The sequence below is a fragment of the Cnephaeus nilssonii genome (genome assembly GCF_951640355.1).
Source record: "Cnephaeus nilssonii genome assembly, chromosome: 11".
In the NCBI taxonomy this organism is placed as follows: domain Eukaryota; kingdom Metazoa; phylum Chordata; class Mammalia; order Chiroptera; family Vespertilionidae; genus Cnephaeus; species Cnephaeus nilssonii.
Window position 1 is genome coordinate 84,104,695 of NC_137082.1, and position 27,279 is coordinate 84,131,973.

Here is a 27,279-nt window from a genome sequence, read left to right on the forward strand (position 1 = left end):
TTTCACATACAAAAGAATGAAGTCGAACTCCTACCTCCCACCACATGCAAAAATAAACTTAAAATGTTTCAAAGACCTAAAGAGCTAAAACGATAAAAATCTGAAGGAAACATGCGAGTAGAAGGAAATCGTTGTAATCATTCAGGAGGCACATACTACATAGGAAAAGCGTTCTTAGGTGCATCTCATTTGCTATTCTTGGAGGCAGTTCGCCCCCAATGGCTTCATGAGCACCTTCAAATTCGTTTGGCAAATCATGGGAATAGCTTGCATTTCCCCTTCCTCGCTGTCCACGCCAAGTCAGACCGAAAGCAGGGATGGAAGCATCCATGTGGCGGGTACCTTCCACACAGAGCCCGGAGTGGGGCCTGAAGGTCAGGCGGCCAGGAACAGGCTGACCCCTGACCTCGCTGACCTCGGGGCCGGGGGTGATGTCACAGCAGGCTGGGAAGGACGCGACCACGGAACTGGGACTCTGCTCCCCTCAGCACGCTCTGAGCAGGCAGACGGCTCACCAAGCAGGGGTCACCTGAGAAGGCTGCCCCGGTCCCCACCGTCCTCGTCACTGTCCCCCGGGCGTCCCGAAGACAACACGTCCCTTGGAAATGGAACACGTCCTCTGACCAGTCGGAGCCAACGCCTCAGCACCGGGTGGGACCCGAACGCTGCACGCCTCCCCATGCACCCGGCATCACCTAACCTCGCTGCAGCCGCCGTGGCCCAGACCCTCCGCCGAGAGAGACCGCCGTCGGGAGATCCAGGTCAGCGCACGTCCCCCTGGAGTCCTCTGTGCCCCCGAGCCTCGTTTCTTCCCCCACCTCCCTCCCAGCTGGATGCGCGGAGGCTGGCGGCCAGGGCGCCCGGCTTTGCTGGGCGGAGCCATACATCACAGTGGCCCGGGGAGCGGTGCTGTTCTTCCCGCCTGAGCAGTTCTGGAGCTGGGCCCAGAGCCTGGCCCAGCGGACAGACAGCAGGAGGGACGGTCCCACCCTCGGCTCCGCGTCCCGTCCCGGGAGGCAGACAATGCTTCCCCAGTCACACCTCCCGGACACGGGTCACCCCGCCTTCCCAGCCGGCGGGCGTGGGGAGTTTGTTGGCAGACACGGCAGGTGACATACTTCTGCGGCCAAATGGCCCCCCTTTGGCGAGTTGTCAGGGAAGCAGGCGGCAGGAAAGGACACTTAACAAGAACCAGGAGCGTTCCCCTCTGCAGGATAAACGGCCGGGGGGGGGGGGGGGGGGGTCTCCTGACTCTCGCAGGCAGCATTCCTGGGAGAGTCTCCTCCTCCTCAGAGGTCACTTGGGACAGATGGCCAGAGCCAACACTGTGCAGACCTGTGACTGTCAGGCTAACGTCGCCCGGGGAAGTGAAATGAAACGAACGTCCGCCTCTCCCAGCTCGTCTTTGGGGACACAGATGTAGCTCTGGGCTTTTGTTTTCTCTTGACGTATTCTTTTCAAGTTTGGTGTTTGCACTGGAGGGAGAGCCGGATGCAAAGGAGCTAGTACTCGCCGTGGAACAAACGGCTGGACGCTGACGTCAGGAAAGGCTCACCGGCCACGGTCGTGACCGCGTCCCAGATGCTGCGCACCCACCACCCAGCAGACAGCGACAGGCCTGGGGCCCTGGCCTCCCGCAGCCCACGGCAGGGGAGCCACAGCCTGACAATGAGGATGGTCACGGGTGGGGAGCCCCAAGTTCCCGGATGCCGGTTCCGACACCACATGTGCTGACAGAAACTCCAAATCCACTCGGTAAACATCCCCCGGCCGTCGGCTCGCTCGGCGCCAAGCAGGCCCTGGACAAGCCCGGGGAACCGCCGTCTGGTTACTCGGCGTTTGCCAGGATCGGACTCGGTGCCTTTGATAAACATTAAGCCCTGACTAGGCCCCGAAGGTGGAGGGGAAAACGCCAGCCGCACCCCCAGCCACAGGAATAAAGAGGCTCCGGAGGCCCTAGAGAAGGAATACATTCTGCTTCCACGTTTTTCTCTTCCTGGAAAGAGGCGGACATAATGAGTCGTCTTATGCCCGTTTGTGCTCCTGGGACTAGCTGGGGGCCTGCACGTCTGGGGTCAGGGAAGGCACCTCGTCGGCTCTGCCTCGGCATCGACTGTTCCCACGCTCGCAGCGTCCTCGAATTTCTCCTTCCTGCCAGTTCCAGACGCTCACTGTCTGTGAGACCTAGGTCAGTGGTCGGCAAACTCATTAGTCAACAGAGCCAAATATCAACAGTACAACGATTGAAATTTCTTTTGAGAGCCAAATTTTTTAAGCTTAAACTTCTTCTAACGCCACTTCTTCAAAATAGACTCGCCCAGGCCGTGGTATTTTGTGGAAGAGCCACACTCAAGGGGCCAAAGAGCAGCATGTGGCTCGCGAGCCGCAGTTTGCCGACCACAGACCTAGGTCAACGCACTCTTAAGAAGTAGTAACACTTTTTTTAAAGGAGAGGAGCAGGGTGTACACTTCTCCATTTTGCTCTGCCCGGGAGATTTTTGTAATAAACCGCAGGCCCCCTGGATGGAGGTGTGGATGTTTAAAAGTGTGCTGAGCCCCAGCTGGTTTGGCTCAGTGGACAGAGCGTCAGCCTGCGGACTGAGGGGGTCCCGGTCAAGGGCACACGCCATGTGACAGGCTGGATCTCTAGTAAGGGCCGTGCAGGAGGCAGCTGATCAATGACTCTCTCTCTCAATATTGTGCTTCTATCTCTCTCTCCCTCTCCGTTCCTCTCTGAAATCAATAAAAATATATTTTTTAAAAATAGTGTGCCGAGCCCCTTTAAAAAATATAGTTTTATATTTTATATCCAGTCACAGTGCCCGGGGGCAGCTGGGAAGGAGGCTGGAGGCTGGGGGCTGAGTCAGGGCTCTCTGTGGGGTGGAACCCGTAGACCCCGTGCTGCGGATCTGCTGGGTAAACGGACGTCCCGCGTGTCTTATCTGACTGCCCACCTGAGGGAACCCCCTTTTCTATTTCTCCCAGCGGCACCAGTCTCAAGTCTCCGGCTCTAACCTGGCCCTTCTCCTGCCCCGGACGCCCCTTCTTATTTTTATCCACGTGGAGGGGTTACCTCCACCTGTTCCTCAGGGCCAACAGACAACAAGTGCCAGGCGCCGTGGTGGGCAGGTGACAGGCCGTGGCCCCGTGGTCCCAGCACAGCGCACTTCACCCCGAAGGATGGAGTTTACTTCAGGCCTCGTGGTGCGTCGGTCCCACACGGTCGAGTGTGGGAGAGAGGAGCAGTGTCCCGGGTCCGTGGGAGCCCTCCCGTGGCAATTGGGGTACCCCTGGACTGAACAGCTCTCTTGGGAGTGGAGACGGGAGTGCTCAGATCCTGACTTTGGAGATGGGTGTGGGGGTCCATCCTGGGAGGATCTATCTTATGGGGCAAGAGTAAACCTACGAGCACCCCGACCAGAGTGGGCGAGTCAGACAGAAACCATCAACACTAGACGAGGCAAACTCCCCAGATGGCGAGGACTCAGGACGAGCAGGGGCGTGGAGAGGCTGCCTGTCAGCCCTGCAGGCGACGCCGAGAAGAACGCCACGCCCTGTGCAGGTCTCTCCTGCCCGCGAGGACGCAGGCCGCAGGGCGGACGCGGAGACCCCCAAGCCAGCGTGTGCACCCCTCAGCTCACGGCAGAAACTCAGCCGGGACTGAGGGCACCTGACGTCGAGCACAGAGGGACGGTCAGCAGGCGGACAGCCCCTGGGAGGCCATCCCACAGCGCGAAGGAGCATCGCCTCGAGGGGCCGCACACCACCAGCCCCCGCCGGCCGGCCCTCGGGCCCCTACCTTCCGCAGCTCATCGCTCTCCCGGCTGTGGGCGTCCTCCAGGACCTTGCGCTCGGAGTGGGCCCTCTGCAGCTCCGTCCGCAGGCTCTCCACCTCCTCCTGCAGCCGCAGGCCCCCGTCCCCGCCGGGGCTCTGCTGGTAGTGGGCCAGCTCCTTCCTCAGCTTCGCCACCTCCATGGCGTGGGCCGAGGCGGCCGCAGACAGCTGCTCCGACAGCGTCTTGAACTCTTTGTTCTGAGGGAGAAACAGGGAGAGGGGGGAGAGGCGGAGAGCAGCGTTATCTGGCCAGAAAATACAGGAAGGCGATTAAAAATAAAAGGGATGGTTCAAGGTGGAACTAAACCTCCCAGTCCCTGCATGCTGGGTGCCTGACGAAGCTCCCTGTGGGGCGGGGAGAGGGAGAGGGAAACAGAAATCACCAACACGGTGCGCAGGGGCGTCCCGGGCAGGGGCAGCGCTGAGCTGGCGCAGTTGGCTGTCCAGGCCCGCGGGACAGGCCTTCGGCCTGGGGTTCAGGCTGTGGGAACAGGCAGCTGCCTCCCGGTCCTTGGCGCTCTGCAGGATTCCCTGCTGTCACCCTGCCCTCCTACCCTTGGGCTCGCGGCACAAAGAGCTGCAACCTAATCTCTGGCTCTGAGACAAAGGACCCCTCCCCTCCCTCTCCCAAGGAGGCCCAGGACCCCTCACCACCTGTCAGCTCGCCCTGCAGGGCTCCGACTCAGACCGAGGCCCTGGCGGAACCGTCCATGCTGCACCGCACTGTGCCCCCTCAGTGAGAAGCACTCACCCCCATGGGCCTGGTGCAGGCGTGGGGGGCCAGGGACGTGGACGCTGGCTGAGCTCACGTGGAGGGAGCACCGAGGACCCAGGCCAGTGTCGAGCACCCGTGCAAACACGGGCAAATCGGTGCTGCAGGAGCTGAGTGTCAGCGGGCAACGTGGGGAGTGAAGTGGGGCTCCCCAAACACTCAGCCAATAGTCCTGATGACCACTCACGGCTCGTGGTGCGGGAGCTCCACGGAGAACAGAGCTACCGGCTAAAACACCGATAAGCTGGGCATCAGGAATCAATGCTCACTGACACCAGGAATGAAGCTCCACGGAGAGCAGTGAGGAGCAGAACGGCTGTTGGACCCATTCAATGCCACGCCCGCCATGGGACCTCACGGCTGAGACGCCCCTTCCTCAGGGCAGCACCGCACCGGGCTGCCGGGCAGGTGAGCGGCGTGTGAGCTGGACGGGAGCGCTCTCGTGCCCACAGACAGCTCCCCTGCGCAGTGCTCAACCCGGCAAGCTACACACAAGAGCCTCGTGGTTCCCAACTGGAGGGAGGAAGGGAAACCATCGCAAGACAGTTTGCAATATGAGAAGCCACCCATTCCACACACGGTACCAGCACTTAATGGGGTGCCTTCTGTGGGGCAGGCACTGTATTACGTGAGTTCATGTATGAACTCATCCACTCCTCAGAAAACCCTTTGTAGTAAGGCTGACTCACAGTCCCATTTCACAGTTGAGAAAACCAAGGCACAGAAGGCCAAACGCTGTGACTTGTAACATACTGTTTTTCAGATGTAGATGGACGCTTTTGTAAGTCATAAACATCAGCTAATTTAACATAGTTACCGAGTGCATGCTACATGTACTGAATTGAATTGATTTACAAGGCTACTGACCGAATCCATATGTTTAAATGTTAATTTTTTTCAGATAAAATGTATTTAAATATAGCCTTATATTCATAAGGGCCTAGGAAACTTGACCTTCACTATAAAAAAATTATAGGTGTGTGCTGGCCGGTGTGGCTCAGTTGGTTGGGCATCATCCTGTGCACCAAAACGTTGCCAGTTTGATCCCCGGTCAGGGCATGTGCCTGGGTTGGGGGCTCAATGCCCAGTAGGGGGCATGCAGGAGGCAGCCGGCTGATGTTTCTCTGTCATCGATGTTTCTCTTTCATCGGTTTCTCTCTCATCGATGTTTCTCTCTCATCGATGTTTCTCTCTCTCTCTCCCTTCTTCTCTCTCTAAAAATCAATAACAATATTAAAAAAATGATTATAGGTATAACTGGCTTAGTCACTCTACACGTGATTAAAGCAAAGGCAGAGTGGTAGAAAGCGGAGTTCACAGGTTACAACATTTTGGCTCAAAAATGTCGCACCACAGGCTTCACCCAGGGCTGCTGTAAACAATGGCTGTAGAAACGGTCGCTGTATTCATTGCTGAAGGATATTGCGAAGGATGTGGCTTGTGTCATAAACCCACAGGAAGCGTCAGCACCGAGGACAGCGCCAACCCTCCCGTTTGTCATTCAACAACTCCCAGGTGACCCCACTTCCTTCTCCCTGTTGTTTCCTTGGAGCTGGGCGCCAGTGTTGTGTTTGCCTCGTTGAGACATGAGCTTTGGGTGCCAGCCTTGTCCTGGGTTTACTTTTCAGTTTGCTCCCTTGCTGACGCCTTGGCGGTGGGGGTATGTTTTGAAAGTGTCCCCCTCCCCCAAGAGTGGGCATCACTCCTTTAGCCACATCCTGGCGTCATGCAGCGCTGAGATCTAGGCCGATACCCCCTAATGAACTCAGATCTAGGCCGATACCCCCTAATGAACTGGAGACTGGCCATGACCCCAAGCTGTCAGCTCCGGGTGCAGGTATAACCGAGACAGAACTCAGGCCTCCCTCCAGCTGGGAGCTCGTCCACTGCCCTGTGCTGCTGTGAAAAGCACTTTGAGACGCCTCGTCTACGTCATCCCCGGCACACGTGTGTCCTCTCCTGCCTTAGGAACCGTGTGTGTCGGGGGGCAGCCTGAGCCGTTCCAGGCATCGCAGAAGAAGTAGGAACCCGTCCGTTCCAAATGGCTGCCCGTTCTGCCAAGAGGCTGCGAGAGCTCACGCACCTCTGAAGAGCAGGTGCCACGGATTACACGGATGTCCCTCCCACAACAGAGGGCCACGCGTGTTCTGGGACGGCAGGTCACACGCCCCGCTGTAACAGGCCAGCCAGCCCAAGGACAACATGGTCTGCATGGTCGGAGGCGGCAGAACATGCTCTGGAACGAGGTTGCTACTTGCTCGCTGTGTGACCTCGGGCAGGCCAGGTACCCTCCCTGTGCCTCGGTTTACAATGTGAATAACGTTAACATTATCTCATAGGGTTATGGTGAGGACTCAATGAGCTCATCTAGGAGGACGGTGACTGGTACTTAGCCGGCAACATGGGGAGGGGTACAAGGAAGCAAGACCTCATCCACCTCCCCCTCTCCTCTGACCACCCTCTGCACACAGGCACCCCGCCAGGGAGGTAACCCCTCCACCACTCGCAGATGCTTGCCAAGCAGGAATTGTAAGGCAGTGGCTCTGTTTAAAAATAGCCCTTTTAAATCTGCTTCTCTTTGATGTTCAGGCACGTGGACTGTGAAATACCAGCTCTATTTTTAACCTCTCAAGTCGACTTTGGAAATCAGCAGAGCCAGCGCAGGGCTGACTCCTGGAAACCCAGGGGGAGGTGGCCGGCGGTGCCCAGGGCTCCGGGCAGGGTGTGGCTGCGCCAGCAAAGCCTGCTCGTCTCCCGGACTACACTTTGCCCAGAAGGCTCATTGGCAAAATCTGACCCGACTCTCTCTTCCGGTCAGAGGTTAACAGCACAACAGCAATCGTGAAAAAACGTGGTCAATAATGGAAGACGGGGTCTTCTCGGCGCTGGCGTTTTCCCAACGGCCTGCCCCGGGGACCTGGCCTCTCCTGTCCACCCGGCCCTCCAGGAGCAGGCTTCTCCCCTGACCTGGCACATCGCGGCCGGCATGAGCTTCCTATCTCGCTTGCCAATCCAGACACCCGGTGAAACTCACACAGAACAGAAACATCCAGTCTCTTGTCAGGATTTTTTTTTTTTAAGAGCAGAGTAGGCACGTTTTACCGCTCTCTCCGCACGGCTTCTGGGCTCTTGATCTGGGCAGCTGGCCTCGGTGTAAAATGGCTCATTTATTTTCTTGCCCTATTGGGGTCATGAGGAGCTTAAAAATACTTACCGTAGAGCAGGTGCAATAAAACCGAGTGACCTCCGAAGCAACGCCCGGCGGCCCACCTCTACCTCCCGCCTCCTCCCCACCCCACCCCACGCACACCAGCTGTCCTCTCCCTTTCCCTTCTCAGGGGACCGGCGGGAGCTGGCCCTGTGGCCACCTGAACCCCCCTACAAGCACAGGAACAGCGAGCCCACTTTCAGAGCCACCGGAAAGGCCTGAAGCTGAGTGACGTTTGGGGTGAAAACATCAGCCGCACCCTTGTTACAGCTGTGGGATCCGGCCAACCTGGGTGGAAACGCTGGCTCTAGAACTTGGTAGTTCTGTGACCTCGGCAAGGTACTCGATGTCCCTGATCCACTATTTCCTCATCTGTAAAATGCCCTCGCAGAGCTGGGTGAGGGTCAGATGAGAGGGAACATAAAACACCCATCCCAGGGCCTGGCCCGTGGGAGGCGACCAGAGAGCCCCGAGGGCAGTGGGGGCTGTTGGCCCCATCGGCACAAGACTGCGCCCTCGGAACCCAGCATCCCACGGGTCAAAGTCACCCTCTGTTCACCGAGCCCGACAAAGTATGAGAAACAGTCCATACAGGTGCTCTGAAGAGAGAACAGGGAAGGCTGGCCACTCGGATGTGAGAAAGTGGGTGCACGGGTGTGTGCTCCCTCCCGCGCCTCATCTTTCGCTCGGTAAGGCGACAGAGGCTCTGGGGAGTAGGACGTGGGCATCCTTGGGGCTGCTAGTCTGCCGACCAGAGTCATAGCCACTCCCGCTGAGAGGGCGACACCCTGAGGACACATGCCCGCTCTTGGTCCCTCCCTGGCATGTGGTTCCCCGAGGAAGCCGTGGGTCGCGCTCACACCTGCCCCGGAGCACCCACTGCCCGCCCGCACCCCTGGAGGGAGCTCGTGGCACCCACCTGGTCGTCGATCTTCCGCTGCAGCTGGACCACCTTGTTCTCCATGCCCACGTTGAGGCGCTTCAGGTGCTCGGCGGAGCGAGCCTCGATCTTGAGGGCCCTCAGCTCCTGCTTGGCCTTGAGCATCCGGAAGGCGCACTGGATGACGACGGCCGCGCCCCGCAGCCGCAGGAAGTGCCTGCGCGCCGCCCAGCCCCGCACGTGCTTCTGGATGACGGTGGCCTTGTGCTCCCGGAGGACCTGGCAGGGGACAAGCACACACCTGTGGGTTCCCACTGCAGGACGGGAGCCAGAGAGGCTCACGCACAGCCCGGGCAGGTGGGAGCCGCGGCCAGCCTCAGTGTTAGGAAGCACGGAGACGAGGCCTCCCTAAGGCTTACGCTTTCATGCCGGCAGAAGGCGGCTGTCAAACCACAGGTGCGGGGGAGGGGGGGTGGTTTGGTGGAGGGACGCGCTCGGACTTGGGTCCACCTAACCAGGTAGCTCAGCCTCTCTGGGTAATGGCCTGGCGCGGAGGAGGTCAGGGTCCCTCTCCTGACCTCACCTTGTTGGGTTTAAGGCTCCTGCTCTGTTAGACCTGATGATGCCTATCACCCTGCTCTCGTCTGAGCGAGCCCAAGAGGGTCACGGGCTCTGCCACAGGCTGAGTGTCCCGGGGGGAGAGGGGAGGGGTGACTCGGCTTCTCCAAGCATCTGGGCTGTCAGAGGGGTACACAGGTGTGCGCCCTTCCTGGCTGTGGCGGTTCATCTTGTCCACTGGCCGTGGGAGCCCAGGTGGAGCGCTGTTTCTGGGTGAGCCTGCGAGGGTGTTTCCAGGGAGGTGAGCATTTGAGGTGCTCAGCAGACTGCCTCCCAGTGTGGGTGGGCACCCCAATCCACAAGGGCAGAGGACGGAGACTGTGTCCCTTTTTCACTGTTGAGCTGGGACAGTTCATCTTCTCCCACCCAGAGGGGGATGAGCACCAGGGCTCCCTGGTTCTCAGGCTTCACACCGGAGCTGAAGGCCGCCGGCTTCCCTGGGTCTCCGCTGCAGTGAGACGCCGGCCTCCACAATCACTGAGTCAAACCTCACACACACATATATGCACACACACACACACACACATGCACACACAAACACACACATGCACACACATATACACACACATGCACGCACACACACATATGCACCTGCACACACAAACACACGCACATGCACATATATCCTATTGTCCTATTTCTTTGGAGAACCCTGGCCAGTGCACCTCTTCAGGGGACTCTGGGTAGGGCTCCGGGAGGACAGAGCTGTGAAACCACTTCGGAAAAACAAACGTTCATGGTGGTGACAGCTCATCTGCTGGGGCTGAGGTCTGAGTTCGCACCCAGCGTGGCACACACCTGGCGGTAGATCCTCCGCACGAACATGCCCCGCGTGCAGGCCTGGATGGCGATGGCCGCCCTGCGGACCCTCTGGTAGGCCAGGCGGGCCCTCCGCATGCGGTACTGCTTCTGGAACACCACGGCCGCCCGCGTCCTCCGCAGATGCTCGGCCAGCCTGGGGAGGAGAGGGTGGGCCTGCTGACAGGGCGCCTCAGCTGGTCCTGAACGGAGCCCCTCCCGCTGGGTCAAGGTCACCCCAGGTCAAGCCAGGTCGCGTCCTCTGACTGATGGTAGCAATGCCTTGGGCACTGGAAGTGCAGGCTCAGAGCAGAATTAGCCTCTTCCCTGTAACTCCAAGTCTTCCCACACGTCCCAAACTCTGTCAGTCTGACCACCTGTGCCCTTCTCCTGCCCGCTCCCCACCTGCAAGCCCCTCGCTGCCGCCGGGGCACATCACGTCTGTCTGTCTCTCTGTGCCCTGGACTCACCAGGCTTGGAGACATCAATCATCCTTGCACCCCTTGCATCTAGGGCAGGGCCTGGCCTGGCAGGCGCTTGGGAAAGGTTTGCTGAATGGACAGAACCCTCTCAGGCTGCCCCGAGCTGGCCGTTTCCTGTCCCCCAGCCCTTTCTGCCTGGGTCCCATGGCACGTGGACACTGGCTTTCCTGTTTCATTTTCGCTCCCCCCCCCCCCCCCCCCGCTCCGCCAAAAGACAGAGAACATCAGTCTAACGCTTCTCACCTCCTAAAGGGCTTAGTGCCAGACTCACAGCCAGTCCTCAGCCGGAGACTCAGAACATCAAAGCTGGAAGGACTTGGAACTCGCCTAACGCAGCCCCGAGGAGGCGCACACCCACCCAGCCCCGCGCCCCGAGATGAGCCTGACTCCCGGCTCCCCCAGGCTCCCTGCATGGCTGGGCCTGCGTGTCCACCAGCACAGTCCCCACAGGAGCACACGGCCTAAGGCAGAGCCACGCAGGCTCGCCCGTGACGACAGGGGCACAGGTGTCCGTGATCACTCCGTGTTGCCACCACGGACAGACCTCTCATCCTACGGCTTTTGTCCCAGAGGTCGCCTCCACCTGCCTGGCGGTCTAAAGGCCTCACCACCTCTGGTTATGCTCCCCGCCGGGCCTGAGGGCGCGCAGCAGCAAGCCTCTGGGTGTACAGTACAAAGGACCTGCTCTGGGCATGAGCTCAGCGGCTCAGCACTTCCACATTCCAGCACAGGAGACCACGTCGCACTGGCTCCAACACAAGACCTTATGGCAATTACTTCTCCAGGGAAGTCCCTGGGGCAGAGGTCATGGGCTGCCCCTCCGAGTCTGTCTCAGGGAGACGCCCAGACCACTTTAGGGCTTCCTCACCCAGTGACACCCGTCAGGAGGGGAGCATTTAAAAGCAGGAGGTGTCTCGGGTGGGTGTTAGCGGAGCAGGGAGCCCGGCTGGCCTCCGGGCTCTGCCCCCAGGTGGCTGGCTGCCTGTGGTTAGACAGCCACCCTCCTTTGCTGACTCAGCGCAGCAACTCAAAAAGGGGCCCCCAGGACGTTCCAGCCCCACGTTTAAACTCCCAGGGGATTCGGAAACGGTCAGTGTAAGCCTGAAGCTGAGTGTGAGTTCCCTGTGACAGAAAGGCTGATTTATCGCTTCTTCTGAAAGAAGACCATTTTACTGTGGAGCTTAAGCAAAAGGAACGTGGTGGTTTTGTGGCACAACCAGCCAGTCCTGGGCCAGCACTGGGGGGACGGCTAGACCGGGGGAGGCAGGAGACCTGGGAACTAGACCTACTCCCTCAGGTGGGAGGGGCATGGAAGAGGGGGGCCCAGCTGCCGGGAAGAAGTGAGGGTGCGGTCAGGGCCCAGCAGGAACATCTCTGAGGACAGAGGCCGAGAGAGGTCACTGAGCTAAGAGAGCCAGTCAGTCCCTGGCCCCTGCCTCTCCCCCGCAAGCTGCTGCCCAGAGGCGCCCCGGCGTGGCTCACCTGCGGGCCAGGTGTCCTCGGCAGTACCTCTGCAGGGTCAAGGTCGCCCCCTTCAGCCTGCGGTACTTCACCCTCTGCAGCCAGCCCCGGACGGTCTTCTGGATCGTGATGGTGGCCGCCCGGAACTTGTCGGCCCGAAGCTTCTCCAGGTAGGCTACCTGGCCGGCCCGGAAGAAGATCTTGGTGCGGCCAAACTGGAACTTGTCCGGATCCTTCACAAGGCAAGCAGGGCGGCGGTTCGCCATCAGGGAGCAACGAGGTGACGTGCCCACCCCTGCCCCTCACGCCCTGCTCCGTAGGTCCACAATCACTCGGCACTCACGTAACCCACAGTACGGGCCCTGGGCGAGGGTCCAGGATGGCAGTGAACAAGACACCTGCCCCTCGAGCAACTGGCATGCAAGGGCAGACAGACAAAGACCAAGTATGTGTTCGGGGGAGGATGAAAGACAGAACTGGGGTTGGGAGGGTGGGTGGGGCTGTTTAAATAGGGCAACCAAGTCAGCCGTCTCTACCGAGGGGAACTCTGGGCAAAGCCCTGAAGGAACTGAGGGAGGCAGCCTAGAGGAGGAGAGTTTGGAAGAGCAGGGCTGATGCAAATGTCTGCGGTGGCAGCAAGCTGTGCATGGCGGAGGGGCGGGGGAGAGCTGGCGTGGCTGCGTGGGGGAGTGAGGGTGGGTGGTGGGAGGAACCAACCCCCAAAGGCCAGAGCATCAGCGGGGGACCCCTCGGGGGGGGGGGGGGGCTTTGAGCAAGGGAAGGACCTGATCTGGTTGACATTTTTAAAAGATTAGCCCCACTAACGGGTTTGGCTCAATGGATCAAGCGTCGGCCTGTGGACTCAAGGGTCCCAGGTTCGATTCCAGTCAAGGGCATGTACCTTGGTTACGGGCACATCCCCAGTAGGGGGTGTGCAGGAGGCAGCTGACTGATGTTTCTCTCTCATCAATGTTTCTAACGCTCTATCCCTCTCCTTTCCTCTCTGTAAAAAAATCAAAAAAATATATTTTAAAAAAAAAAGATTAGCCCTAAATAGCCACAGAGTCGATCGAATAATTTCAGATTGCACATAACTCCCCAAGTAACTTTTATTTGGTTTCAAACTATGTTATGGAATGTTGGGGGGACATATAATTACTGTCTCAACTGCATCTATTCACGTTAAAAGCAGCTGCCCTTCCCTGCGCTGGCCCAGGGGGATGCGGGACGCTGTGTGCTGCGCTGTGAACAAAGCCAGGATGTGCCCCGGGCAGGTGAGTGGGCTTTTCCTTCAGTCACTGGTGTACGAAAATGGACGCACCTCTTGGAATCCGTTCCAATGAGAAGGATGAAAACCCACAAAGGCAGGTAACCCCCACCCCACCCTCCGCATTCTCACGGCGTTCCATTAACCCCAGAGCCCGGCCGCCCGGCCGCCCGGCCGCCCGGGTGCCCAGCTCACCTTGATGAGGCTCTCCAGCACAGACCTGCAGATGGCCTTCTTGTCCCCGCTGGCGAGCTCTCTCTTCTTGATCAGCATCCGGTAGCGGTTGAAGAAATCATGGTAGGCCCACCTGGGGGGACACAGGTGTGTCAGGTGACACGCCCTGCCTCTCGGCCGCAGCAGGGCCAGGTGGTCCCCAACAGTGCCCCGGGGGGGTCATTATTTCTGAGGGCACGTCCCACATCCGGTATCATGGTCATTTGTGTCCTCACTTGTCTTACTTTTCCTTATGAGCTTGTAATTTCTCTGGGAGAATCATTAGAGCAGCATTTCACAGGCTAAAAACATCCAATGCTCTTAATTAGAAAACCTCCAGCTATAGCTGACAGCCCTCTCACTCAGGGAGGCCACAGGCTAAGGAAATGACAGAGAGCAGGGTGCTGTGACCGCAGACACCGAGGCGGGTACCGGAGAGGCTGGGGTGGAGAGCAGAGGGGCCTGGCTGACAGCGGCCAGCGGTCACAGCCCGCACGCCTCACCTCCAGGTCTGCACCACCCAGAGGCCGTCACCCCCTCACACGGTGCCTCCCAGCGCGCCAGTCGCCAGGGGGGTCGTGGATGTGCAGTGATTGGAAAGATACAAAGCTTCCTGAAGATCGCAATTCCTCTCCTTCCCGCCCCAGGCCCTCCGCTTCTCTGGGGTCCCAGCCAGAGCCCGACGCTGGACGTAACCACCGCCTGTGGGAACGCTGTGCCCGGCGGACGGAGGATCTGCATGTGCCGCCTCCCCTCTTGGGTAGGTCTCGGGAGGGCACTGCCTGGACGGACCGGACTGACTCTGAGAGTCCTGCAGGACCTCACGGCCTCTCAGACAGGAGGGGGCGGGCGCCGTGACGGCAGGCCAGCCCTCCCCCGGACGGAGCGTTCATCACGGTGCTTTATGTACACGATAATGGACACGGTTCTTAGCCATTGCTGCACGTTTCCAGCTGAATGATTCATTTCCATTTTAAATCAGACTCACAGAGAGCCACATTTCCTCGGAGGATAAAAATAGACAGGTGTGCGCAGCCGGGGCGGGAGGGGCGTGCAGAATGCTGCTGGCCATCCGTGGCAGCGTCCGCCCTGGCCCTCTCCCTCTCCCTCTCCGGCGTGGGGCGGTGGGGCGCTGAGCGTGTGTTACTGTTAGAGCGGGGCTGAGCGCGGTGCCCGGCCTCGGGGCTGAGCGCAGGGACTGTGCCCGGCAGCCCAGCGGGAAGCGCGGCCCTCGCCTGGGCTCCTGGGCGAGCCCCAAGGACCCCCTTCACCCACAGCCTGACCCAGGACTGCATTGTCTTCCCTTTGCCATGTTCCTCGCTGCAAAGTGACATTCACCCTTTGGTGATGGAAGTGGGAGAAAAGCAGGAAGATGGTGAGAGTTAGAATTCCCCTAATCGAAGCAGCCGCGAGGTGTCCTTTGGGAACAACTGTGCTCGGGAACGGCTCTGAGGACCTGTGTCTGGCGGACAGCCCACGGGAGGCCCCGGGTGCAGCAGGGCGTGGCGGCAGCACGTACCTGGACGGGTAGCCGGCCGCGCTGATTCGGATCGTCTCCAGCACCCCGCACGCTCGGAGCTGCTGCACCGCTCTCTTTGGGTCAAAGCTGCAGAACCAGGAGACAAGCAGTGAGTGGCCGTCGGGCGGAGCAGAACCAGAGCCGGGGAGGAAAGCCCACCTCGTCCCCTCCCGCACACGGCACAGCCAGGGGAGGAGCGGAGTAGGCGTGGATGGGCCGCCTCACGGCCATTTCGGCATCTCCGCTCTGCGCGCGTTCTTTTTAAATGTATTCTTATTGATTTCAGAGAGAGGAAGGGAGCGGGAGCGAGAGAGACAGAAACATCAATGATGAGCAAGAATCAATGATGGGCTGCCCCCTGCACGCCCCCTACTGGGGATGGAACCGCGACCTCCTGGTTCATAGGTCGACCAAGCTGGGGCCCCGGAAGGCATCTGGCAAAGGATTTTTGGACACAGCTTGGATCTTCGTCCCTGCTTCTCGACGACCTGGACATGGGGACCTTCTAAGTCCCTTCCCTCCCCCGTGGGGAGGGTGCAGGAGGGAACCGGCCCGGCGCTGCCAGGGTCATGTGGGCAGAACATTCTCTCCAGCTCCGTCTCCTCACTGACTCAATGGGGTGAGGATATCTGCCAGCTAAAACCCGCTGGCTGCTGTGATGACCGGGTGCAGTAAAAGGGGAATGCCATTAGGAAAATGAAGACACTGTACAAAGAAGTCACTGTCATCATCTTTCTCTGTTCCTCCCCCTCTCCCCCCGCCCCCCCGCCGCCCCCCGGGGACGTGTAAAGACGGCCAGGCCTCTGTGTTTTCATGGTATCTCCCGACAGCCAGGCAAACGCCCTGTCACATGCATCTTGCCTTCTGCGTGCGTGACCAGGCGACTGGGAGTGAGACCAGCCCTGCTGGTGCACACCCACTTCCCGGTGAACCCCCAGGCAACGTGGCAGGACCACGCGTGCGCGAGCCGCACCTGAGCCTGGATGAACAACCAGCCCGGATGCGCAGGCCCGCCGGCTGAAGCGCAGGGCGACCCTGTGTCCTCCGGTGCAACGCGCAGGCTCGCAGACCCGGAGCTCGCGGGGTGCCGAGCGAGACCCCGGGTGCCGGATCGGCTCCACCTCGGCAGCCACGCGCCACTTCACCCATCTGTGCGCGGCTGCAGGCTCCCCCGCCCACCCTCGCCGGGCTCTGCGGCCTCCGGGGTCACCCTGCAGGGCCCCGAGGCGCTCAGCACTGCTCGCCTCTGCGACCAGGGCACTGGCCTCCGGGAAACCTGGCGGCTCCTCTGAGGAGCCTTCCCAGATCGCCGCCCCCTGGATGGACACAGCCGTCTCTCCCCTCCCGCTCCTGCCCTGTAGCGGACAGTCACTGCTGTGCCATCGCCAGTTACTCGTGACGGGCGACTCCTTACGGATAAGGGACGATCTTCTCCCACCTGTCCTCGCCCAGTGCCAGGGAGCCAGAGGGGTGAGAGATGGTTGCTGTTGTTTTAAATAAAGGAGGGGGCAGAGGGGAAAGGACTTGTGCACAGGAGATGCTATCAAAGCATTCGGTGCGGGACGGCGGCTCTCCGGGGGGTGGGGGGTGGCTTGGTCCTCCAGGCAGCGTTTGGCCAAGTGTTAAAACCCTGCCGTGTCACCTGGTGGGGATGCTACTAGCATCGGGGTGCCGAGCTCCCCACGGAGCGTGCGCAGGGCAGCCCCACAGCCAGGAGTTCCCCGGACCCACACGTCAATGCGCCGGGGCTGGGAGAGCGTGGTGGTGCGGGCCGGGGGTGGGGGGAGACACGGCGCTCTCCTGCGAGGGGAACGTCAATAACACTACATTTTCATCGTCTAAATGATAAGTTATCCTCTCGGATTCATGGATCATGGCTGTTTCACCACGGCTAACAGATGAAGGAATGAGACGGAGTGAAGGACGAGCTCGCGCCTGGCCCAACGCTGGTGGCAGCCCGGACTGGAGTCCGGGTCTGAGCTGGCTCAGTCCTCTGCCCTCCTTCTTTCCTGGGGGAAGATGCTTTTGATCCAAAAGGCAAAGGAAGGTCTTAGACAAGTGAGGTGTTTGGACCAGGAAGTCCCTTTCAACGTCCCCAACGTCTCTCCTTGGGAGAGGAGGCCCAGCAGGAACCCGGCGCAGGGCGGGCGCCAGGCTCAGGGGGAGCTGCCCACGGTCACAGCTGGCGGGCCCACGCGGGCACCCCGCTCCTCTCCCGCTCCTGCCCTTCACACACAATCGGCCTCTCACACATGCCGCTTTCTAACCGCCTCTTTTCTTCCGGCAGCGGCAGCTGGTAAACAGATGCCGGAGGGCGGGGGGGCCCTGCGCGTGTCTCAGACGCGGGGGGAAGGGAAGAGAGGGCCCAATCGGCACGCGTCACGGGAGGCCGACTCCGAGCTGCCTCCCGGCCTTTCCAGCACGAGGCCCGGCGAGCGCGAGCCAAGCTTTGTCGAGCGCGAGGAGCGCAGCGGCAGCGCAGGCGTTCTCTGAGAGTCAGCGTTGCCAAAATAAATTACCTCACAGAAAGAAATGCGAGGACCCAAAAGGAAATCAGAAAGATGGGAGGAACGTGCTTAGAATTTTTAAAATGTGTGCCTTTCGGGCCAGAGGAAAGAGCATGCGAGGGGCTCAGGTGATGGGAGGAGAGGCTCAGAGGTGGGACATGGAGGGCGTCGGGCAGCCCCCCAGGCAAGAGAGGAAGAGGGTCTGAGACAAGGGGTGAAGGAGGAAGGCAAGAGGGAGACCGGTCGGCCTCCGTGGGATTCTAACCGTGACTGCCCACGGGGAGGAAGGCAGGAGGAAGAACCAAGGTTATGCTGACCCACAGGGCAGCCACTAGCCACCTAAGAGCATTTGAATGCCACTGAAATGAAATTAAGAACTCAGTTTCTTGCCTGGCCGGTGTGGCTCAGTGATCGAGTGTCCACCCATGAACCAAGAGGTCACTGGTTCAATTCCTGGTCAGGGCACATGCCCGGCTTGTGGGCTCGACCCCCAGTAGGGGGCGTGCCGGAGGCAGCAGATCCATCATGTTTCTCTATCCCTCTCCCTTTCTCTCTCTCTAAAGCCAATAAAAACGTGTTTTTAAAAAAGGATTCAGTTTCTCAATCACACCAGCCACATTCTCAGCACCCACAAGCCCCACGTGACCAGTGCTGCCCTGAAGGACAATGCCGATGACGGGTCGGTCCCATCATCACAGGAAGCGCTACTGGGCGGCTCTGGTCCAGAGCGACTCTCGGGTTTCTAGTTTGCAAGATTGTGTGGCGGGCGGGTGAGCCGTCAGGGAGCGGTTAGGCATTCACCCCAACAGGGACCATGTGAAGAGGAACCCGGTGGGGGAAAAGGCGGGGTTTCAGACAGGCTGAGAGGGAGGTGGCCCTGGAGCTGCCGTAGGCCTGCGGAAATGGGGGTCTGGGATCTGGCAGGAACCAGAGGGGGACAAAAACCTTTAAGTATCGCGGCTCTCCAGATGCGGGCAGACGCCACCGTGGGAGAGTGGACAGAACTGGAAGAAAATGACCAAGGTCGGCCCAGAGGCAGGGTTTGGATGGGAGAAGGAGGAGGAGGGCGGGAAGGCGAGCAAGTGTGGATGACCCGGAAGCTCAGCGGCACGGGGGTGAGAGGGACAGGACCACCCGAGTGTGTTACCACTCGACAGGTCATCTGGGGTCAAGCTGCCTCAGTGCGAGGCACCTTCCCCACTGCTCCAGCGAACCTCCGTGTCTGAGCCGGACACTCGCTGGGAGACTCGCTCACGCCAGCATTCGAGGTACGCTTTCACGTGGTCTCTGTCGGATTCGAGTGTGCACCCTCCGTACCACCACTGTGAGCGACATGGGGCAGGGGGCTGGATCTTCTGACCCCCTTGAACCCTCCCGGGCAGCAGACAGGTGGCCCTGGGGGACGTCTGGGGCCTGTGCTCAGCGTAGAAACCATTGGGGGGTGGGGGCCAGCCATTCACCCAGTGAAGACCGCAGACCCCGGGCGGCTGTGCCGGCCGCTCCGTTCCTCTGAGCCCTAACCCCTAAGGAGGCACGAGGAGCTGGGCCGGAGGGCCCGTCTGGCCGCCTCGGAGGGCACGGCGCGGCCGCACACTCACTGGAAGGGGAGCTTCTCGTCGTTGGGCTTGACGCAGCGGACGTAGTGCGGCGTGGTGGCGTTCAGGGTCTCCATGAGCAGGTGCAGCGAGGTGCGGAACTGCGGAGACAGAGCGGTGCCGGGTCATCGACGCGCCTTCACGCGACGCACACAATACACACACACACAAGGGCGCGCCCACAGCGCTGGCTGTCACTGTCACTGCTCTGACAACGGCTGCGAACCCAGAGGACAGGAAGCAGCTCGGAGCCCGGGGTCCGGCTCTGGCTCGGACCCTCCGGCCACCGGGATGACTGAAATCAGTTCCTCCTGTATTTGGCCTCAGGGCTCCGGGAACCAACGGGGAGAGGCCCCCCCCTGCTGTGTCTGACTCAGGGCCGTGGGTCCGAGGAGATGACCAAGTGCCACCAGAGATGATCACAGTGCCCGGGGCCTGCACACGGGTGCCCAGCCGCTGGGAGTGACTGCCTTTACAGGAAGTCCATTACAGGCAAATCCAGGAACAGGAAGGTTAGTGTCGCCAGGGCGTGGCAGCGCTCCCATCTCTTCTCGTGGGAGACACACGGGGCGTGACAGCCCAGGATGACGGCAAAGCAGGGGAGGGTGCTTCCTGTGTTCTGGTCCCCCGGCTTATCCAATCCTCCACCCCTGCCCCTCCCCAGGCATCGGAGGGGCTGGTCCCGGTCCCCCCACAGGCACTGACTGCCCCCCCCCCCTCAGGGCTACAGCCACCCTTTCCCTCTCCTGTTCTCTCCCTCTAGAGACGGGTTCCCAGTTTCCTTCTTCAAACAGCCAGGAAGACTGAGCCGGGTGGCGGGCTGAGATACCGGGGCCACCTGGCCTCTCCAGAGGCCTCGGTGCACGGCCCCCCTGCACGGCCCCGCCCACAGCGCCCTGCCCCACGCGCTGACCTGGTGGCCCACGGTCTTCTTGTGCTCCTTGTTGGCGGCTTTCAGCGGGGGCCTGGCGGAGCGGACGTTGATCTTGGAGCCCTTGGCGGAAGTCGTGGGGGCAGGAACGGCGTCCTTGTCGTCATGGAACAAGTCAGCCACCAGGGGGAACTAGAAGCAAACACAGGGGGAGGTACTGAAAACAAGACTGCTTGGACTGGAGCTTGGGTCAACCTCGTTCAGGGCAGCTCTCCAGCATGTACCCAAGAGGAGAGAGAACACACGTCAAAGCTTGTTCACCACGGCTCGCAGCGGCCGGCCACCAGGGGAAAGCAACGCCGACGTCCATCGGCGGAGAAACGGATGCACAGAAGGTGGTATGTCCATCCGGTGGACTGTTACGCAACAACGTAAAGGAGTGGAGCCGTGGTACCCGCGACAACATTACTGGACCGTGTAGAGCTATGGAACGTCCCTGAGCCCTAACTCGGTCACCACACGAAGGCTGCGCAGAGCACAAAGCCGGGAGCCGGGCTTAGCCTGGAGCCGAGCCCGGACAGAGGCGCTGAGATGAGCGTAGAGGGGAGAGGGCCATCCTGCCACCTGCCAGCTGAGTGAGAGCAGCGGGCACTGCGGAGGGCCGGGCATGTTGGTGAACCCGGGGTTACTGGCCGGACCGGAGGGAGGAAACCCCTTCAGACTGGCCCCTGAGCTGGGGACATTCCGGAGAATCTGTATTTTAGTTTAAGAGCAACACGTGCTGCAGGTCCCCGCTACTGAGACTGCGTTTGAGAGGGCAGGATCTCTGGGAGGGAGAGGGAGAGGGGTTGGTTGGGACATTAACTCTGAGAAAGAAGGGGTAGGACATGCATTCTACTCAGAACGCGTTTTATAAACTCAGTAAACGTAGAGAGACGTCTCGTTTGACCACAGGACTGAAAGACGGTGTTTGACCTTGGGCTTAGGCAGCAGTACACGACCGGGCGAGAAATAGCAATTACTGCACCGCCCACCCCACCCGCCACCTGGACAAGGGGCTGGGCCAGACAGGCACCTGAGGGTCCACCTGTGAACCAACGTCCGGTCTCCATGAAAAGCAGTCACCTGGACTAAGGATTCGGGCAAAAGAACACACTTCTGAGTGAGGGAGAGACGATGTTTTTTTCTTTAATTGACTAACTGCACGTGGGCTTTTAGAGAGCTATTGCAAAGTCTGTGTATAAGCCGGCTAACCAGCAATGGAACTGTTATAATTCCTCTTAGGCCATAAAAAACAGCACCCACCTGGGCCTTTAAAAAAATGTCCCGCCTTCAACCTTGGAAATGCTCAGATGATACCTTCAAACCAGCCCAGCACTTCCCTGACACTTTGCCACTATTTGCTTGTCCATAGGAACTGGTTTTGGTGTTCTCTGCTATTCACGCTTATATAGAGATTGTAAAAGCCTGAGGCAAAGCTATTGGAAAGGGATTAAAAATATGAAAACGCTTTCTAAAGACCATTTGACAGTTTAGGAACATTGCTGGTTACAGCTATTTGCATAGCTGTTACCTTGGAAATCACGTGGATTCATTGTTCACTTCTGTTTATAAGAATGTAAAACATACTCCCTTTAAACAGACATAGGACACTAAAACAATGCACTGTAATAACCATTTGGTTGGGATCTCTCACCTAGCATTTTCTTTAACATTTCAGTAAGCATAGTAAAAAATTAAATTTTCTTTTCAATCAATTCTTTTACAAGGTACCCCTTTGGGGGGGAAAATCTACACTTTTTAAGAAAGCAATATTTGCATGTAAAAGGGTTTTAAATGGACTTTGGAGAAAAAGTCTAAGCATTTCATCTTCCTACATTGGAAAGGGGATGGTCTGTTTATTCTAAATATCATCAGAAGCTTTTCAACTACCGGCACAAACTGATTTTATTTTTTTCTAAGTTTTTTTTTTTAATTTTTTTTTTATTGCCCGGCTGGCATGGCTCAGTGGTTGAGCGTCAACCTACGCCCAGGTTGTGAGCTCGATCCCCAGTGGGAGAGGTGTAGGAGGCAGCCAATCAATGGTTCTCTCTCATCATTGATGTTTCTATCTCTATCCCTTCCTCTCTGAAATCAATACAAAAATATTTAAAAAAGAAAAGTTTTTAAATTGATTTTTAGAGAGAGAAGGGGAAAGAGAGAGTGTGTGTGGGGAGAGAGAGAGAGAGAGATCGATTTGTTGTTCCACTTATGTATGCATTCATTGGTTGCTTCCTGTATGTGTCCTGACCAGGGATTGAACCAGAAACCTTGGCGAATCTGGAAAATGCTTTAACCAATAGAGCTACTCGGCCCAGCACAAACTGATTTTAAATAGAAAGCAAATTAAACCAAATACCTTCAAAAGCAAGTGTTTTATAGTATGTCGAATACATCTCAATAAAGCCATTATATAAAAATTAATTTAAAAATAATAATGAAAAACACATTTTTTAAAAAAGCAAACATATTTGCTCAAAATGGAATGTGGGTGTCACCTGTAAGGAACATGCCAGTATAGGAAGCAACAGGTTTTCATTCCTGGGTGAGTGGGAGTCCGGCCGAAGACACAGACAGGAGCGGGCCTCTAAACCCCACTGTGACTCTTGGACCCCAGGGATAGTCACCGCCAACACGGTTTACCTGGCCTGTGGGCCATGCTGGTCTCGAGCTCCCTCTACTGAGATGGAGCAGAGAGATGGCATTGGGACTGCGTGCCAGGAAACTGCCCAGACGACCCTTGTCACCTGGCACTTACTGGCACACACTCGGCCCTCTGACCTATACTCAGTGCTGCCCTGGAATTGGAAATCTTCAGAGGAAAAATATTCTTGTTTGAGGTTTTCTATTTCATAAGCCAAAGCTGGGAGGGAAAAGCCTCCATCCCCTACTGTCGAAAACAAATCAGTCTGTTAGTAACAAGGCGGTTAAAGAGGCATTTCTTTACTAAGTATCCATAGCTCTCTGCCGGCTGAGAAAGCAATTAGCTACATTGTAGCCTCTTGGGCCTCAACAGGAATTAGCTACATTGTAGCCCCTTAGGCCAGCACCCGGCTTTACTAGCTACATTCTCATTATCTCACTGGTCTTGAAGGCTCTGGCTGTGGACACCGGCTCCTCCCCTGCTTCTCCCGCGTTACCTTGCTGGCCTTCAGGATGTTGATCTGCTCCTCATACACCGTGTCTCTGTTTTTCTCCAGGAAACCGTCTGAGAGGTACTCCACCTGGGCCACGGGGGAAGCACACGGAGTCAGTGCTGCGGCCTGTCAGCTCCCTGAGCGGTGTCGTCCGGCCCACACAGTGTGAACCGGGACCCCCAGCTGCTCCCGTTTAAATGCAAACCAAGACGTGGTCGGACCTGCACAGAGAACTGGGCATTCCTTCTGTGGAAAAGCAAACGGTTTGCAAAAGGGGTTCCTCTTTCGAGAAGCCTTCCTTTTGGGGGTGTCAACGCAGCTGTCCGCCACACTCCAGACCCCCTGAATTAGAACCTGCGTTTGAACAAGATGGCAGGCAGCTTCGTGCACATGGAATCCGATGAGCACTGGGTAGTGCATCTGGACAGAAATGGATGGAGACAAATCCCCAGTCTCCACCAGCTCCTGGGAAAGGAGGCTCCTGGGAGGAGCGGCACCCTTCGCTGTCCTCTTCTCTCTCAAGCTCCAGGAGGCCGACTCGGACTGTTACGCTGCTATGTCCGCAGGGAAGAGGCCTCAGCAAAGGTCTGTCAGGCGCACACCTGGGAAACCACGGCCGCCCATGGGGTTCTGCCATGTGGTGACGGGGTGGCGCACACAGGTGGCGTGGGGAGGGCACCCCCCTAAGAGACTTCAGGCTGCGGCAGCTCCCTCACAGGCCAGAACCCCGAGGCTGGGGCGGGGCCCACGCAGCCCCAAGCCCAGGGAGCAGGCCCACCTTGTCGGCGAAGTGTGCCACGATGAAGGCCGTGTTGGACATGCGGGGTTTCTGGAAGTGCTGGCTGCCCCCGTGCCGGTCGTACAGCTTCTGGGCCCAGTTCTGGTCCGTTCCTTTGGGGACCTGCGGAACCACAAAACCAGGGGCTCCGTGAAGGGGAAAAGGAAGCCAAGAGCTGAGGCCGGGGGCTGGAGTCCGCCAGGGAGTGGACCTCATGACCCTACGTGGACCCTGCGTGGACGTGGAAAACAAGGTTCAACCGCGGACACGTAGGATCCTGCCACGGTATGTTCCCAACACGCCGCGTGGGCTGGTGCCCATAAGCGTGCTGAGCCCGGAAGAACCTGCTGGTTGGTAGACGCTGGAAGGGTCAGAAGAGCTCGAAGATGGAGGCCAAGGTCACGGAGCCAAGTCACAACTCAAGGAACAAATCCGAAGACGTTTCCCCCCTCCGGGCAGGCCAGGAACCTCAGTGTCACCAACACGCCCGGCCACCCGCCGTGCCCGCTCCGGCTCACTCCGGCCGACAGGCAGCAGGAAAGCCCTGTCCCCTCTGTGCTCACTCCGCACCTCTGCCCGGCCCAGCTCCAGGCTGTCCTTCCCGCCCCCCCCCCCCCCTCCCGGCTCCAGGCTGTCCTCCTCGAAGCCTTTCCTGACTCTCCCTCTCAACCTGGAATTCCTCTCTCACACACACCACCTAACACTGCTCACCGCTGGTGTTTGCATATTGTCTTGTCACTACAAACTGTAAGTTTGCTGGGTTCAAGGACTAGGCCTTACTATTTTTTTTTCCTGCCCTTCAAAGAACTTAAATTGAGTCCCAGCCTAGTGATTACGCTACTGGTACTGATCTCTGCTCCCCCAAATTTAAATGCAAGTATGTCAAACTTGTGGCCAGCTGGCTGCGAGTCTGACATGCTTGATAGAGGTTCCACACATCAGGAATTCTGCCCTTTTCACTACGTTTAGAGATGGCTTAAAAAATGGCGAAGCCGCCCTAGCCGGTGTGGCTCAGTGGATAGAGCATCAGCCGGCAAACTGAAGGGTCCCAGGTTCAATTCAGGCCAAGGGCACACGCCCGGGTTGTGGGGGCCGTGCAGGAGGCAGCCAATCAATGAGTTTCTATCTCTCCCTCTCCCTTCCTCTCTTAAATCAATAAAGAAATATTTTTTTAAAAAAAATGGCAAAGCAGCTTGCTTTGTTGAGGATATGAGTCACTGTAAGCACCATTCCAACAGTCAAGGATGATGGGAGCCCTTGCGATGAGAAGGTGCCCCGTCCTCTGTCACCCTGAACACCGCCACACCCCCCACCACCTAACTCCAGGTAGGGGTGACCTATGGATTGCCTGCCCCTCATTAGTTTAGGTTGTGCATTTGGACCAGGCAGGACTGAAAGTGACCCTTGCACTAGCTCTTTAAAAAGAGCTTTGTTTAGTAAATTAATGCAATCTGTGCCACATGGAAAATGCTTACACCGTAGAGAACGAATTTCTCAAATACTTGGTAAGCAAACAGATCTTCCTCAGTGTTCAGTGTGGTACAGCTAGTATCGAACATCCAGTGCGAAGTGCCCCAGGAAACTCAAGCAAACTTTCTCTTGAAGGAGGCTATGAATTGTGGTAAGCAGACAAAATAAAATGTATTGAATTCAGCATTTTATATATATATTTATATTTAGAAACACCAGGTATTGGGGGCGGAGGGGGGCGGCTTGGCAGGGCGGCCAGGGGTCGAGGACTGGTAGGACGGGGGTAGCAGGAAGGGCAGCAATGTGATGAGAAGCCCCACCTAAGTCAACACTTGTATTTGCTGGGATCAAAATCATGGCGCCTGGCCAGTGTGGCTCAGTGGTTGAGCATCAACCCATGAACCAAGAGGTCACTGGTTTGATTCCCAGCCAGGGCACATACCCGGGTTGCATGCTTGATCCCCAGTAAGGGACGTGCAGGAGGCAGCCGATCAAGGATGTTCCGCTCTCACTGATGTTTCTATCTCTCTATCCCTCTCCCTTCCTCTCTCTCTAAAAAGCCAATAAAAACATATTAAAATCATCTTGACAATGAAACTGGACTTCATAATCCTACATATGCACTCATTCAGACGGGCCTGAATCAATGAGCAAGGTCACGTGCACACGTATTTCCTGATGAGGGTCAGTCTCTCTTCTCACTCCCCTCCCTCAACTAAAAACCAGGGGCAGCGCCCTAACCAGTTTGGCTCAGTAGATAGAACGTCGGCCTGCGGACTGAAAGGTCCCAGGTTCGATTCTGGTCAAGGTCATGTACCTGGGTTGCGGGCACATCCCCAGTAGGAGGTGTGCAGGAGGCAGCTGATCGATGTTTCTCTCTCATCGATGTTTCTAACTCTCTGTCCCTCTCCCTTCCTCTCTGTAAAAAATCAATAAAATATATTTTTAAAAATTTTTTTAAAAACAAGGGGCAGCAAGAATTCATGATGAAGATTCTCAGAGGATACTATCAGCAAATGCCCACAGTGCTTATTATTGGCCAGACAACTTTCCTATATCATTTGTACGTAGCAACTCGTTTAATCCTCACAATAATCTAGGAGCGGGGCACTATGTTTAGACACATTTTATAGACGAGGGAGCTGAGACAGAGAGGGCAGGTAACGTGCCCAAGGACACACAGCGGGGAAGCAGAGCGCTGGGTTCAGGCCAGGACAGGCTGGCTCGGGAGCCGTGTTCTTCCCTCTGATGCTCTCCCATCTGACAACAGAGTTTTAAAGGCAGCCCAGAAGGCAGGGTTAGATGGAAGGCACTATCTCCAAAAATCTTCCCAAAGAAGTAGATTTAAAACAGGCACAGGAGGAAGCAAGCCAGACTTTGTGTTCTGATAAAATCTAGATTGCGGCTATCAGCAACTCAGGAATATGCAGCAAATCGAAACCAACTACATTTTACCATTGACTTCTGAATGGCGAGGGAGGTCTTCCTGAATTGTTAGGGGTTTTTTGAAGTAGAGGTTTTTTTTTTCTTTTCATGTTTAATTTGTATTTGTAAGAAAAACCCACACAAACCCCATTATCCAAATAGCAAAACGGTTGTGCCTTTTATTTATCTTTGATTCCAGTCTTGGCAATCATTTTAAAGAAAAATACTTTCTAAAAGTCTAGAGGGGGAAATGTGCACGTGGCTTCATACAAGTGCCTACACTCTCCTCTCAAAGTCCCGGGAAGAGGGCCCTGGGTCCAGAGGGAGCCTGGGTCCCGGCTCTGCCCTCATCCGGGCAGGACCTGTCCCTCTGCCCCACCAGGTGGCGTCCACAAAAGCTCAAC

General features: G+C 57.7%; 1 protein-coding gene across 2 annotated transcripts in view; it reads right to left on the reverse strand.

Annotated features, from left to right (window-relative positions):
• MYO5B (myosin VB) overlaps positions 1–27,279 on the reverse strand; it is a 203,425-nt gene that overhangs the window by 34,419 nt on the left and 141,727 nt on the right. For both annotated transcript variants that reach the window (XM_079784567.1, XM_079784566.1), the window contains exons 13-22: positions 23,981–24,103; positions 23,206–23,289; positions 20,069–20,218; positions 19,159–19,256; positions 15,054–15,140; positions 13,517–13,628; positions 12,076–12,287; positions 10,112–10,268; positions 8,735–8,974; positions 3,800–4,033 (exon numbers count right to left, since the gene is read on the reverse strand). In XM_079784567.1, the coding sequence (XP_079640693.1) occupies positions 3,800–4,033; positions 8,735–8,974; positions 10,112–10,268; positions 12,076–12,287; positions 13,517–13,628; positions 15,054–15,140; positions 19,159–19,256; positions 20,069–20,218; positions 23,206–23,289; positions 23,981–24,103 (1,497 nt within the window). The remainder of the gene's footprint in view (positions 1–3,799; positions 4,034–8,734; positions 8,975–10,111; positions 10,269–12,075; positions 12,288–13,516; positions 13,629–15,053; positions 15,141–19,158; positions 19,257–20,068; positions 20,219–23,205; positions 23,290–23,980; positions 24,104–27,279) is intronic.